The 14,021-nt window shown below is 35.3% G+C and overlaps 1 protein-coding gene across 1 annotated transcript in view; it reads left to right on the forward strand.

Annotated features, from left to right (window-relative positions):
* Positions 1–1,587, forward strand: part of WDR49 (WD repeat domain 49) — a gene marked incomplete at its 3' end in the record, with an annotated part of 203,853 nt that extends 202,266 nt beyond the window's left edge. The window contains exon 19 of the mRNA XM_055128340.1: positions 1,472–1,587. Coding sequence (XP_054984315.1) covers positions 1,472–1,587 — 116 coding nt within the window. The remainder of the gene's footprint in view (positions 1–1,471) is intronic.
* Between the last annotated feature and the right edge of the window lie 12,434 nt (positions 1,588–14,021).

Consider the following 14,021-nt stretch of genomic DNA (forward strand, 5'->3'; position numbering starts at 1 on the left):
AAAAGTATAATAGAGAACACGACTAGCCATCTTCAGACCATTTTTAGTTCCCAGCACAACATGGTTCTCCAAACATCATGAGCTGCTGCACTGGAGGTCCCCAGCAATTCTGGGATGGCCTGAGAACCAGGGTCTGGGCAGCATCATTTCCTTGGGCCCTTGTACTAAGCCAACAGCTTGGTGGGTGAATCACAAGCAGGGCCTGAGGATCTCCTTGGGAGGCCACCATTGCCCGCAAAATGTTCCTTAGTCTATCTTTAATTCAATATACTTTACTCTCAAAATATTTTGTGTTTATGTTAAACTGCACTGAAATATTCAGATAAAGGGATAATGGCTATTTATATTATATTTATATATTCACAATGTTCTGTCTAGTTGAAAACTTTTTCATTTCCATAGATATCAATTATTACTGTATCTCAGTCTAGGCTTCAGGATTAATCACAGATTTTTTTGTTTGATTTTGGGGATTACTCATGGTGCTTGGTACTTACTCCCGACTCTGCACATAAGAATCACTCTAGGTATATTTGGTGGGAATATGGGGTGCAGGGTATTGAACCCTGGTCCATCACATGCAAGGTAAATGATTTGCCTTTTGTACCATCTTTTCAGTCCCCCACAATTACATTTTTAAAGCTTTTCTTTTGATTTCTACATGTGCTATGATATATATGCTTAATGAAATTTTGTGTCTTTCAAAGTGTCTCTGAATCTATTTCCTATATCATATATTTCTGGTCATTTTGACATTGTTCCTCCTACCATTTAGAAGAAAACCTGAGACTTGATAATTTTTATTTTTCATTTATTCCTGAATATAGAACACTGCATAATATACATTCAAAAAACAATTGTTGAAATGATGCAATTATGCAAAAGGCTGAAATTAGTTTCTTGAATTCATAGCACAATTTCCTCCTACTTCTCACTGATGTACAATATAACTTACTCATGGGGATAATTGGTTCTTTTTTATTTTTTTCTGAAGTCAAAGATCCCTGTAGATCAAAGTATCTTATAAGAATGTGATTGCAGATGTATTTGTTTAGTCATGCAGACAGCCAAACTGTGTTTTGATTATTTAATTGTCTTATTTTGATACAGAATAATTTGTTCTTAGATTTTTATGAGCCCTTGATAGCTGTTAAGTAGATTAGGAAAGAAACATTGAAAACACAAGCTTCTTTATTCTATTGCTAAATGGAAGATTCTATCATTATTTAAATGTATTAATAGAAACTTTTCTGTTAAATTTAACTTGAACATTAAAATTGAAGTGAAAAAAATAGCAGAAACTTAAGACAAATATCACTGAACACGCTCTTGGTTTTTAGAAGCATATACATTTTTATATAAAGTGAAACTTGATAATTTCCTTCTCAATATATCATTCAGCTGGGCCTCTTATTTAGTATAATTTTCATTTTTAGTATAATTTTCATGTCATTTCTTTATGATTTTGTAGCTTTGAAAGCTGTATTTGTTGAAAAAAATCTGCTCCCCAAAGAAATTCTGGATCGTGAACGAAGAACCAAGCAATTATATCAAGAGACAAGCAGTGAAGTGAAGATAAAAAGAAATAAGAAGAAATTATAGTTGAAAGAAAAGCAAATGTTTCATTGTCACATAAAAATATGTAGTTAAAATAGAGAAAAGGAGTCAAGAATTCTGTTCTTTTACTTTATATTTGAACTTCTGTTTTGAGATTTTCATTTAGTTCTGCTTGTAGACATTTTGTTCATAATAAAAGAAAAGTTGTACTAAAGAGTGAGCAGTATCAATTAGAATTATAAAGTACTTTTACATACAATGTATAATTCCCAAACAAAGTGTTTCTACCCAGTTACATTTGTTCACTTTCACTGAAAGATATTTTGGTTAATTTTAATTTTAAAATTGGTATTAAATTAAATATTCAAAGCACTGACTATATATATAAATACATATATACTAAAATTCATTTCCACTTACTGATATTTTCTAAGCCTCTTAAAAATGATTCTGGTAATGGAATTAAACCTTGTCAATAGCAGCTGCTCCTATTCCTTTGACCTATGCCCCTTCTATCAATGTCTGAGAAATTGCTGCAGCTGTTACAATACAGTTTTAAATCAAGTCACTTAACTAAAACAAAGAGATAAAACCCTCAAATATCAATGCTATATAAAACACTCTCTCCATGTGGAAGGTAAAAGAGAAAATTTATCATAAAAATTAGCACCCATTTTTTTATCTACTTTTCTTCTTTTGTATTTTTTGGGGGATGGGTTTTTAAGGCTTCCCCCTGGTTCTTTGCTTAGGGACCACTCCTGGTGGGGATTGGGAAATCTTTCTGGTTATTTTTCTTGTGCAATTTTAGTGGAGAGGACTTTCAAAGTTGTATTTAAAAATAAGTAGATGGTAGACAATCTTTCTTTATAACTGATCTCAGACAATGAATTTCAATTTTTTTTTTACCTTGGAGAATTATGTTGACCAAGGATTTGCTATAAATGCCTCAAAGTTGTTTTCAATATTATAATTCCATGACAAATATAACAATGATAAAAATAAATGGGACTACATCAAATTTTAAAGTTTTTACGTAACAGAAGAAATTCAGCTAGAATTAAAAAAACACTGAATGGGAAAAAATAGTTTCACACATACAGCAGACAAAGTGATAATATACAAGATATAGAAAAGATGTTTTACAAAGCTCAGCAATAAAAGCAGATAAGCAGGCGCATATGCTACCCAAGCCCATGTGCTGCTTGAGCACATGTGTCGCCTGAGCACTTGTCGCCCACATCTCCCCTCTTGAGATGTGTACTTTCATGCTTTAGTGTCTAATGCTGGGATGTGTCTAGGGGCCCTCTCTGCCCTTTGAGAAGCCTGGGTTCTCTCTTGAGCATGCTACTCTCTCCCTCTCTCTCCTCTCTCTCTCTCTCTCTCTCTCTCTCTCTCTCTCTCTCTCTCTCTCTCTCTCTCTCTCTCTCTCTCTGTCTCTGTCTCTCTCTCTCTCTCTCTCTCTCTCTCTCTTCTGTCTCTCTCTCTCTGTCTCTCTCTCTCTTTCAAAAACCCTTCAAATATAATCCATTTCTTCAAAAAAAGAAAGTAGATAAGCAAACCAACAAGCAAACCTAATGACCTCTTAAAATACTGAGATAAGATTATCTGGTAACTTCATGAAGAATACATATGAATGGTTAATCGGCATTTGAAAGGGTATTCATTGTCATTGTTAGGGAAATGCAAAAAAGCTTATTGGTTTGCTTATCATCTCATGTCAGTGTTGTATATATCAAAAAGACTGGATACAATCAGTATTGGTGTAGATGTGGGGGAAAAAAGAAACCTTTATTCACTGTTGTGGGAATGTTGTCTAGTTCAGGCTTTATTAAAGTAAGTAGGATTTTTTTAAAAAAAATAATGATAGAGCTTCCATATGACTCAGTGGTTCCATTTATTGGTATCTTCCCTCCAAATATAAAACATTACCTTTGAAAAGAATATACACACCAAAATTCCTTGTAGACCTTATAATATCCAGAATATGAAAAGAACCCAAATGCCTAATGACAGAGAAATATATTAAAAAGTTGTGGCATGCACACACATATTAATGTACATACATATATATTTAATAAATACTATGAATATATAAGATCAATCTTGCAGTTCCCAGTTCACTGTAACTTGTCTAAAATTAGAACATTTTATCAAATAAGTCAAGAAAGAAAGTACTAGATAGAATATAAAAGAGAATAGAATGATCAAATGATGGCAAGATTTTGCCCCGGATTATAAATTGCAGGATGAAAAGTAAGGGTGTGGGGAGGTAGGCAATCGTGGAGGGGGGGTGAAATTTTGAGGCAGACTGGACATGAGTTGAGGGTTGTGGACTGTGGACACTTTTATGGTGGGAAGGTGAGGTAACCATCTACATCAAATCCATTAGGAAACTTGGTCTTTTGGATACTAATATAGGTGATGGAACATTGTATGCCTGGATGTCATTACATTAAGAGTATTGTAAATCATAGTGCCTAAATAAAAATGGGGAAAGTAGTTAAAAAATAATAAAATCAATTACTAGAAATGGGTGACTCAATCTAATAAATAAATTTTGTTCTTTAATGACATAAAAATTGTATTTAAAGAATGCTTTTCTGCAACATAAGAAAAAAACAAGATATAAACCTACTCTGTCTAGTCCTGCAAAAGTTAATCATTTAAAAAAATCACAGGGGCTGGAGCAATAGCACAGCGGGTAGGGCGTTTGCCTTGCACGCGGCCGACCCGGGTTCAATTCCCAGCATCCCATATGGTCCCCTGAGCACCGCCAGGAGTAATTCCTGAGTGCAGAGCCAGGAGTAACCCCTGTGCATCGCCAGGTGTGACCCAAAAAGCAAAAAAAAAAAAAAAAAAAAAATCATAGTATAAATATGTATTTTAAGGTAAATATGCAATATTTGAATCCACTATGATGATCTAAAAAGCCAGTTAGTAGCCAATTATTGATGTAGTGTTGAGATAGGAACTAAAACATATTTTACTTAAAAATCATGATATTTTGCTTTGCACCATTCTATTCACTCACTATACTAGTATAAATTAAATAAACTAAACTCTAAGAGTATAATTTTTAGCACAGGTAAAACAAATGTTTTAGTTTGGTATAGATGGTTTGAGAAGTTTGCAAAATATAGTTCCTATTCTAAATCATACCTTAGTACATTGAGTCAGATATTGTCACTTCAGTATATATTGGTTTACTTCCTGGTTGAATGATGATCAAGCATGGGAAAATTGTAAGGTAAATATGTTTAAATAACAGATGTTGGAAAATAACATCATTGTGGTGGTAGGACTCCATGGGAACAAATAAAGAAATGAAGTTTGGCTTTAAAAAAATTGCTACGGCTAAAGTGATAAAACAGCTGGTACAACATTTGCCTTACATGACACAGGTTTGATCCCTGGTATCCAATATCACTAAGGCTGCCTGGAGTAAATCCCTGAGTATAGAGCCAGGATTAAACCAGGATCACTGTTAGAGTGTGTTCCCAAAACAAAAAAAATAACAACAACAAAAATCTTTTTCCCTGTGTTTGCTATTGTGTTGAAATATTTCCCCTTTTCCAGCTGCCTTCTGGAGTTTTGTCACAGAAACCTTTTGTCACAGAAACCTAGCTGATCTTTGACCCGCAGATCTAAGGTGCTAGCCAGGCTTGACTTGACATTATAGATTCCAGGCTCTGGCCCAGCCTAGTCTTTGGGATGTAAATTTCAGGTGCTGTCTAGTTTGTAATTGACATGTAGATTTCTTGCTGCAGCCCAGCCTGGTCTTTGGGATGTAAATCCGAGTGCTTTCGGCCCAAAGAGGGCTTCGGTTTTGGTTTTGTATCTTCTTTCCGGGGGCGGATCCACGGGGCAGATCCACAGGGCCAGATCGACCAGGAGAGACAAGTAGGAGGAGAGCGGGAGAGAAGAGGAGAGAGAGAAGCCAGGAAGAAGCAGCAGTGGATCCAGAGAGAGGCCTGAGCAGGGAGTGCGGGAGATGAGAAAGATGGAAGATTGAATAAACGGTAACTAATCAGCAACTAGCTTGATCCTCGTTCTTCTTTGGCCTGTCCTTGACCACCGGCCGTCCCGATCCGGTCCACACACTGCGGTTCCATAGCACCGAACGCGGGTGGTGAGACAGAGCCGCCCGGAGAGCCCGCGAGTGCACTCGCCCCTCGGCGAGCTTTAGTTTTTTACACTATTGCACTATTCAAAATAACCAAAATTTGGAAACAACCAAGTGTCCAAGAATAGGTGACTGAATAAGAAACTATAGCATGTATATAAAAAGGAATATAACTTGACTCTATGAAGTTGAAATAATGCAATTTGCTTATACTAGAGGAATCTGGAGAGTATCATGCTGAGTGATGCGTGATGATTATGCTGAGTCAGGAGTGGGGCAGATACAGAATGATCTCTTATAGGTGGTATATAAAGAAACATAGTGAGAAGTAAATGGTCTGAGGCCACAGAGCTTGATAACTGATCTAAGATCTAAGAACAGAACTAAGTTAACTATGATATAGGGCAGGGGGTGAGGGAGAGGAGGAAGAGAGGATAGAGTGAACTCTGGTGGAAAATATTGGGACATTATATGAAACCTTGTCATTAACATTATTGTAAAGCGTGGTACCTAAACTGAATAATGCAACTGATGCTTGCAATAACTGCAGAAATTAAAAAAAACTATCAGATTTAATCTATCCTTGATGATTAGAGGCTACAATGAAGGGGAAAACATAGAGTAGTACTGATGGGTGAAATTATACATAAACAGACTGGATAATTTCCTCCTAACTTTTGTTTAAATAAAAAAATATTACTTATGTTCCCTTTCATTCCATGTTCCCTTCACATCCTATTGTAGAGGAATTGGCAAGAGATCTGCTGCATGACTGTGAAAGGATTTAGAAAAGTCACTGGAGATAGGTTTACTGAATTCCAGAGTATGAGAATGGGGATTTGAAGAGGGAGAGTAACAGTTTAGATAAACAGAATGGAGGAGGAATTAGAGAGGTTAAGAGACAGATTTCCTTGAGCAAATGAGTGTGAGTTCAAACTGTCCGTGTGCAACATGTGCGTTTGATGGCCAAGAACCACTCCTCACACCAGCCAGCCAACAGCTGTGGGTGAATGAAGGAGGGATGGGGAGGGGGCGGTGGGAGGCTGCCAGGCTGGTTGGTTATCAGCCACTGATTATCCAGTCTCACAGCTTTAGTTATAGAGAAATCATGAAAGGTTGGGGTAGCAATTACACGTAGGTGTGGTTGAACATTATCATAAACAACAATGAATAATGTAAAGCCCTTCCTTCAGGGGAAGCTCTTCTAGGAGATACTCAAGAACAAAATCTCATCCTGCTAGGACATCCTCCCTAGGGTGGAATCCCATCTAAGGGCATATTACTTTCTCCTTTCCTTAGTCCATATCTACTTAAACAGTCATCATAAATTTACTTCTTAATAATATTTCTAGCCATTTTGTATGGTCACAGTAAGAGATATATTAAGCTTAAAGGGTGATTCTTCTTTGGGGACATCTGGCTATATATCCTAGACTATAGTCTTCATGTCAGGTTAGTCTTTCCTAACCACAGCAGGGTCTTTATCCAGTTACTTTCTTTTGGGTCATGACAGTTTGTCCATGACTGTGCTCTTAACTTATTATACATCTATGGCACTTAGCCTGAACCTTTTCAATGCCAGGGTATCTTACAGCTGGTTCCTTTTTGATGCCAGGGTAGCTTACGGCTTGCCCTGCATCCATCTAAATCCTTTACTTGAACCCTCCTTTGGGGGTGTTAGGAACTAAGGGCAACTGAGACTTGAGTAAATATAACAGATGACCAGGAGTAAATATTATTCAGAGTTAATTAACTCCCAAGTTACAGAAGCATAGCATTAACTGTACCGGTGTCTATACAAAAAGGACATTGCTCTAAAGCAAACCATGCAAAACACATAAAGAAAAGAGAATGGGGTGAAGAAATGAACAGAAACTTTCCAAAGGAAGAGATACAAATGTCCACAAGGCACATGAAAAAGTGCTCCACATCACTAATCATCAGGGAGATGCAGATCAAAACAACCATGAGATACTACCTCACACCACAGAGAATGGCACACATCCAAAAGAACAAAAGCAACCTCTGTTGGAGAGGATGTGGGGAGAAAGGGACCCTTCTACAGTGCTGGTGGGAATGCTGACTGGTTTCCCTTTTGGAAAACAATATGGACGCTTCTCAAAAAATTAGAAATTGAGCTTCCATTTGATCCAGCAATACCACTTCTGGGAATATACCCCGGAGAAGCAAAAAGCATAGTTTAAATGATATCTGCACTTATATGTTCATCGAAGCACTGTTTACAATAGCCAGAATCTGGAAAAAAAAAACCGGTGCCCGAGATCAGATGACTGGTTAAAGAAACTCTGGTATATCTATACAATGAAATACTGTGCAGCTGTTAGAAAAAATGAAGTCATGAACTTTGCATACAAGTGCATCAACATTGAAAGTGTCATGCTAAGTGAAATGAATCAGAAAGAGAGCGACAGACATAGAAAGATTGCACTCATCTGTGAAATACAAAATAACAGAGCAGGAGACTAATATCCAAGAATAGTAGAAATAAGTACCAGGAGGTTGGCTCCATGGCTTGGAAGCTGGTTTCACATGCTGGGGAAAAAGGCAGCTCAGATAGAGAAGGGAACACCAAGTAAAATGTGGTTGGAGGTCCCGCGCAGGAAGGGAGATGGGTGCTGAAAGTAGACTAGAATCTGAATACAATGGCCACTCAATACCCCTATTATAAACCACAACACCCAATTGGAGAGAGAGGTCAAAAGGGAATACCCTGCCACAGAGGCAGGGTGGGGTGGGGGGAGATGGGATTGGGGGTGGGAGGGATACTGGGTTTATTGGTGGTGGAGAATGGGCACTGGTGGAGGCATGGGTTTGCGAACATTGTATGAGGGAAAAACAAGTTCGAAAATGTATAAATCTGTATCTGTACCCTCATGGTGACTCACTAAATAAAGAATTAAAAAAAATAGAAAAGGGAAAAGCAGTATTTTGCTTACATATACGCCTTACCCCACTGTACTATCACTCCAGCTCCCAAGAATAAGTATTTTGAGGTAATGAATGATAAAAATTTGGGGAGCCCAGTAAAGGATGCTAAGTAATTCTGTTCAGAGTAAATCAGATACTTGGACCAGAAGTGATGGTCATATATAATTAGATATGACTTTATTTTATTTTATTTTTATAAAGTTGTTCACAATAATTAATTACATTCAGTGTTCCAACTCCAGTACCACCACCATCACACTTTCCTATCACCATAATTTTGAAGTTTCCCACCATCATGCAAACCTGTTCTAAAGGTAGAACCTAAACAATTTATTTTGTATTGCTTGTTATGAATAATCTGCTAAAGATGATCCCAAAAGGTTTTCTTAGATGATAGTGTGTGAAAATTGTTGCATCTCACCTTGGAGCCATTAAGCCCTTGCATAAGAGATTACTAACATGTTGTTACAGGTTGAGCCTCAGGTGCTAATACATATATATATATATATATATGTATTATATATATACATATATATATGTTTTTTAATAAGATTGGTTTCTACTTTATACCCCATCAGACGTGGTGTGCTATTCTGATAGGGCATTTGCCTTGCATGTGGCCAGTCTGGGTTCAACTTCTCTGTTCCTCTAGGAGAGCCTGGCAAGCTACCAAGAGTATCCCGCCTGCATGGCAGAGCCTGGCAAGCTGCTTGTGGCATATTCGATATGCCAAAAACAGTAACAACAAGTCTCACATTGGAGACGTTACTGGTGCCCACTTGAGCAAATTGATGAACAACGGGACAACAGTGCTACAGTGAGTGCTACATATGAATTCTAGAATCCTCAGAAGAATTTGACTTTGCAAGTCACAGGGTCTGATTTGGGGATGTTAGTGATTAACAGATAGGGGAAACAGAACACAAAGAAGAGGTAAAGATAAACACAGAGGATTGGTGGTGCCTGATGGAATTGGGTGTTGCCTCAGGAGCATTTTGATGGGTGTAACAATAAACTGAAGCTCCCTGTGGGGACGGGGGTGGGGGGCGGAGGAAAAAGGAAAAACCATTGTTAAACTTAAAATGTTTAGAATTATATTCCAAGAGATGAGTATTGAATAAATGAAAGAATAAATTGGCAAGCATATTTAGGATAATGAGTTGCATATATCACTATGTTAAAAGATACTTCTGCAATTTGAAAGGGGGAAAACTGAAAAGAAACCTGGGAGTTTGGATTGGAATTAATATCTAATATCATTTATGAGATATTAATTTAGGGATAATAAAAATAAAGGAACATTTAGGGTGTTAGAAAATTACATTTGCAGATTTCTCTTGTTATCCACAATTTATATATGTATATCTGCACATAAATATATGCATATATCTGTACACATGATATATATGATGTATTTACATATCTTTCATTAACTATCTAGATATGAAGAGATTCAATACATAGGTAAAGCACACATATGTGGTGAAATATTAATTTTTGGGAAAATAAAAAAACATCAAAGAGAAAAAAGTAGTTATTGTATCACACTTAAAGTTTTACTGTAAATTTAAATGATTAATGGAAAATCTGTTAAATTTAAAATCTTGCTTTGGGACAAAGGACTTTGTGAGACATTCAAGTAGAATTGGTAACTCTCTCACAGGCTACTAAAGAGAATTCTTATACTGAATGGGGGGTTTGATTGAGCAATCTGTCATTTAAAATTCAGAGCATATGGATTATGAATCATAGAATAGTGACAGATGAGTGAAGTGAAATATTAATTGCATCCTCAGAAATTTAAAGAAATTTTAAGACGTTTAAGAAATGCAATATGGGTACAAAAAAAACCTGTGAAAATATCCATCCATCTATCCATCCACCCATTTTTCCCTCCATCATCAGTCCAATTATGGAAGACATATTCAAGGAGCTATTGTAGACACCAGAATGTACAAAAAATGTAAATATACTAATACTTCTGTTTTCTAGGGGAAAGATACAAAATATTGTTTTTTTTTTACTAAGCAGCAACTGAATAAGTCTGCTCATTTTTTGTAATAATTTAGAAATTATTTTGAAAGATATATCTCACTCTATTTTTTACTCTTGGAGATGACATTGTTTTAGTGATTAATCTGAAATAATCTGGAAAAAATAATTTATATTTACAGACTTTCTTTCTATAACAGACAAAATGTGCACAGTATACAATGTGTATAACCTAAGTCCTATGCATAATTAGTGCTTCTTATATGAAGGGAATTAAAAAGAGTAATCGTCCAAGGATACCTAATAAGAATAGAGCTTTTAAAGATATGAACGCTTCTTTCAACACGACTTTTTCTTATAATTGGGAGAAATACACACACAAAAAATAAAATAAAAGTAAATTAGCTACTATATCTTACTTTTTTTTGATGTGCACACCTAGTAGCACTTGACGTTACATCTCAATTGGTGATTAAAAATCATTCCCAGATGCATCGGGGAGTAATGAGGTGCCAGGAATGAATCCTGGGGATCCCACATGTAAAGTATTTATTTTGAACTCTCTTCCTGCTTCTCTTTATTTTTATTTATTCTAGTGGTACTAGGCAAGTGGATCAAATGCTAATACTACTTAAAGGAAATATAAGCTGTTTCTGAAACTAACATTTAAGTTAAATTATTTCAGAAATATTTCCCTATAGTGAAATTATTTTGTCACATTAAAGTAAGATGTACAAACATTTTTTTTGGGTGTTTTTTTTGCTTTTTGGGTCACACCTGGCGATGCACAGGGGTTACTCCTGGCTCTGCACTCAGGAATTACTCCTGGCGGTGCTCAGGGGACCATATGGGATGCTGGGATTCGAACCCGGGTCGGCTGCGTGCAAGGCAAATGCCCTCCTCGCTGTGCTATTGCTCCAGCCCCCACAAACATTTTTAATAAGCAACTTTATTAGCTTTATTCATAATTTATATATTTACACTAAATACAGTTTCACTTTGTTTTCTGGATATTCTCATCACTTAGAATTTATAGACAAACTATATAGAAAAAATTCGAGAAATTAATCCATGTTCAAATGGAAGGACTTTTCTTTATTGAAAAGTATAATTTTAAGCTTGAAATTAATAAAGCCTTACTTTGAAAAAAAGTATTAAGTAACATAATGATACTGTATTTTCAATCTCATACTGTTATTGGTACACATTCCTACTTCACATACTGTTTACAGGGTGGGGTAGTGTTCGTACTCATATTTATATCAAGGAACTCTGGATCTCACCAATGACAACTTTTTCATATTTGATCTCCTACGGCAAAATGGAGTCATAGAAGAAATTCATTTGTGACAATATTGGTAAATTTTACAGTCATATTTTATGGAAATTGTGGTATCTTTATTGTATATTAAAAGAACTTAAAAAGGAAAGATTAACTCAAGGCCCTTTCTTTATTCCCTGAGAGATTGGCAGATATGCACTCTACTTGAACTGCTCTAACATAAGGTCCTTGCATAACAACTTCATTAAATGATCTTACAAAGACAGAGTACCGTATCTGTCACTGGAAGGAAAAGTAATATCTTCTTCTTGGCTAAATCACATTATGATCTGAGTAATGCACAGACATAATTTCGTAGCCAAGGGTACATGTGATGGATGTTTGATGGTGTCACTATATGAGTGGAAAATCATTGATTGAATGATGGTCTTAGGTATTCAGAGTTATTTATGAATTAGAGTAAAACAAAAAAGATAATAGTATTCTTACATCACATGAAAACTTTTTTGAAAATTATCCTTGACAGAATTAACTTAAAACTTTAATTGTTTATATTAGATGTTAAAATATAAGCCAAGATTTACAAAATATTTAGAATCTTATGATATCAGGAGGTTGCTTCTTATAACTGCTATTTAATTTTTCATTCCTGTCACAAAGTTACTGTTCCATTCGGACACTGAGGGAAGTTAACATCATTTTTAAAAAAGAGACTTTTAACAAATTCCTTTTAAAAGTTTTTACTTTTATTTTTTTCATGTCATCAGAAATAATATGTGAAATTATCAACAACAAAAACCATATCTTAATAACATAAAGTATTTAGTTGCTATTGAGTGACTGCTTTGATCTAGAAGACTGAGATAAAAATCCAATAGCTTAAATGTATGTATATTTTGCATTAATGACCTGTTTATATAGAAAATCATGCATTTGTCAAAGAACATTGTAAAATTATATAAATTCAAGAATGTAATAAAAATTTAATTAATCAATAATATTTTGTCATTTTTACTCAACATAAAAATATGTTTATTCTGCACTATCTCTTAAATCAAGATTCAAATAGGCCTTGTATTCACAGAAAAGCCTTCTGTCTATTGTAAAGTTTGACGAATTGTTGAGAACTCTGTAGATGCAGCAGTAATTTGTCTCTGCATTCTGGATTTGATTTAGCTTTATTTTTTCTCATAAGCATTCTGAAATATTTATGGTAGAATACATTGGCACTCTGATATAAAAGTCCTGTGAGAAACAAAAGATCTAATTGCTAACAAACTGACAGCTACTGCCACATTCTATCTTCTAAAATACATTTCAACTTATTATATACGAAATTGGATAAGGGATGAAATAATAGTACAAACTTAATGTTTAAATTTAGTTTATTGTTTTCTTTCTGAACTCTTGTACATTTCATCATTGACTATTAAACAGATCAGATTAGTTCTTTATACAAATGTAGTGAACACCTGTTTTTGCTTATAAAAGCAAAAGCAAAGTTCAAGATAATGAAGTTGGCCTTGGTTTCAGATGTTGCATGTACTAGAGTTTCCCAGCAGACACATTTCAGTTTTAACAATACAGTGAATAGTCAGAAGTCATTTTTGGGTAAGTACCTTAAAATCAAATAGCTTTTGAATGAAATTCTTATATGAAATGAAGTATATAGCATCTATGGGTGTTTATAGAGTAAAATGGTGGAGTTTTCAGTTCACTGGTAGAGCTATTATTTTAATTAATAAAGTTAACTCATTACTTTTGTTTTTCTCGAAATGAAGCTCTATAACTCTGAAGTTAGATGTCTTATGGACAATTTGTTAGCTTTTTTTTTTTTAATTCACCATGCCTTTAAACTGCCTGATGAAATATCACCCAAAACCCAGTGAGATAAGTTTATTTTTTAAAATCAAATGTTTTATGTGAGCTTATAATCTATTCAATGCCTAGAAATGTTATGGAAGAAATAGGTGCTCAAATAATTCAGATTTTCTTTGGAGGGGATTTTTTTGTTTTGTTTTTGGTCACGTCAGGCTATGTTCTGGGATTACTCTGTGCTCTCTGATCTCTTCTGGTAGGATACAGGGGGCTATTGGGTCCAGGAAGAGAAACCGGATC

This window comes from Sorex araneus, chromosome 2, assembly GCF_027595985.1.
Source record: "Sorex araneus isolate mSorAra2 chromosome 2, mSorAra2.pri, whole genome shotgun sequence".
NCBI lineage: Eukaryota > Metazoa > Chordata > Mammalia > Eulipotyphla > Soricidae > Sorex > Sorex araneus.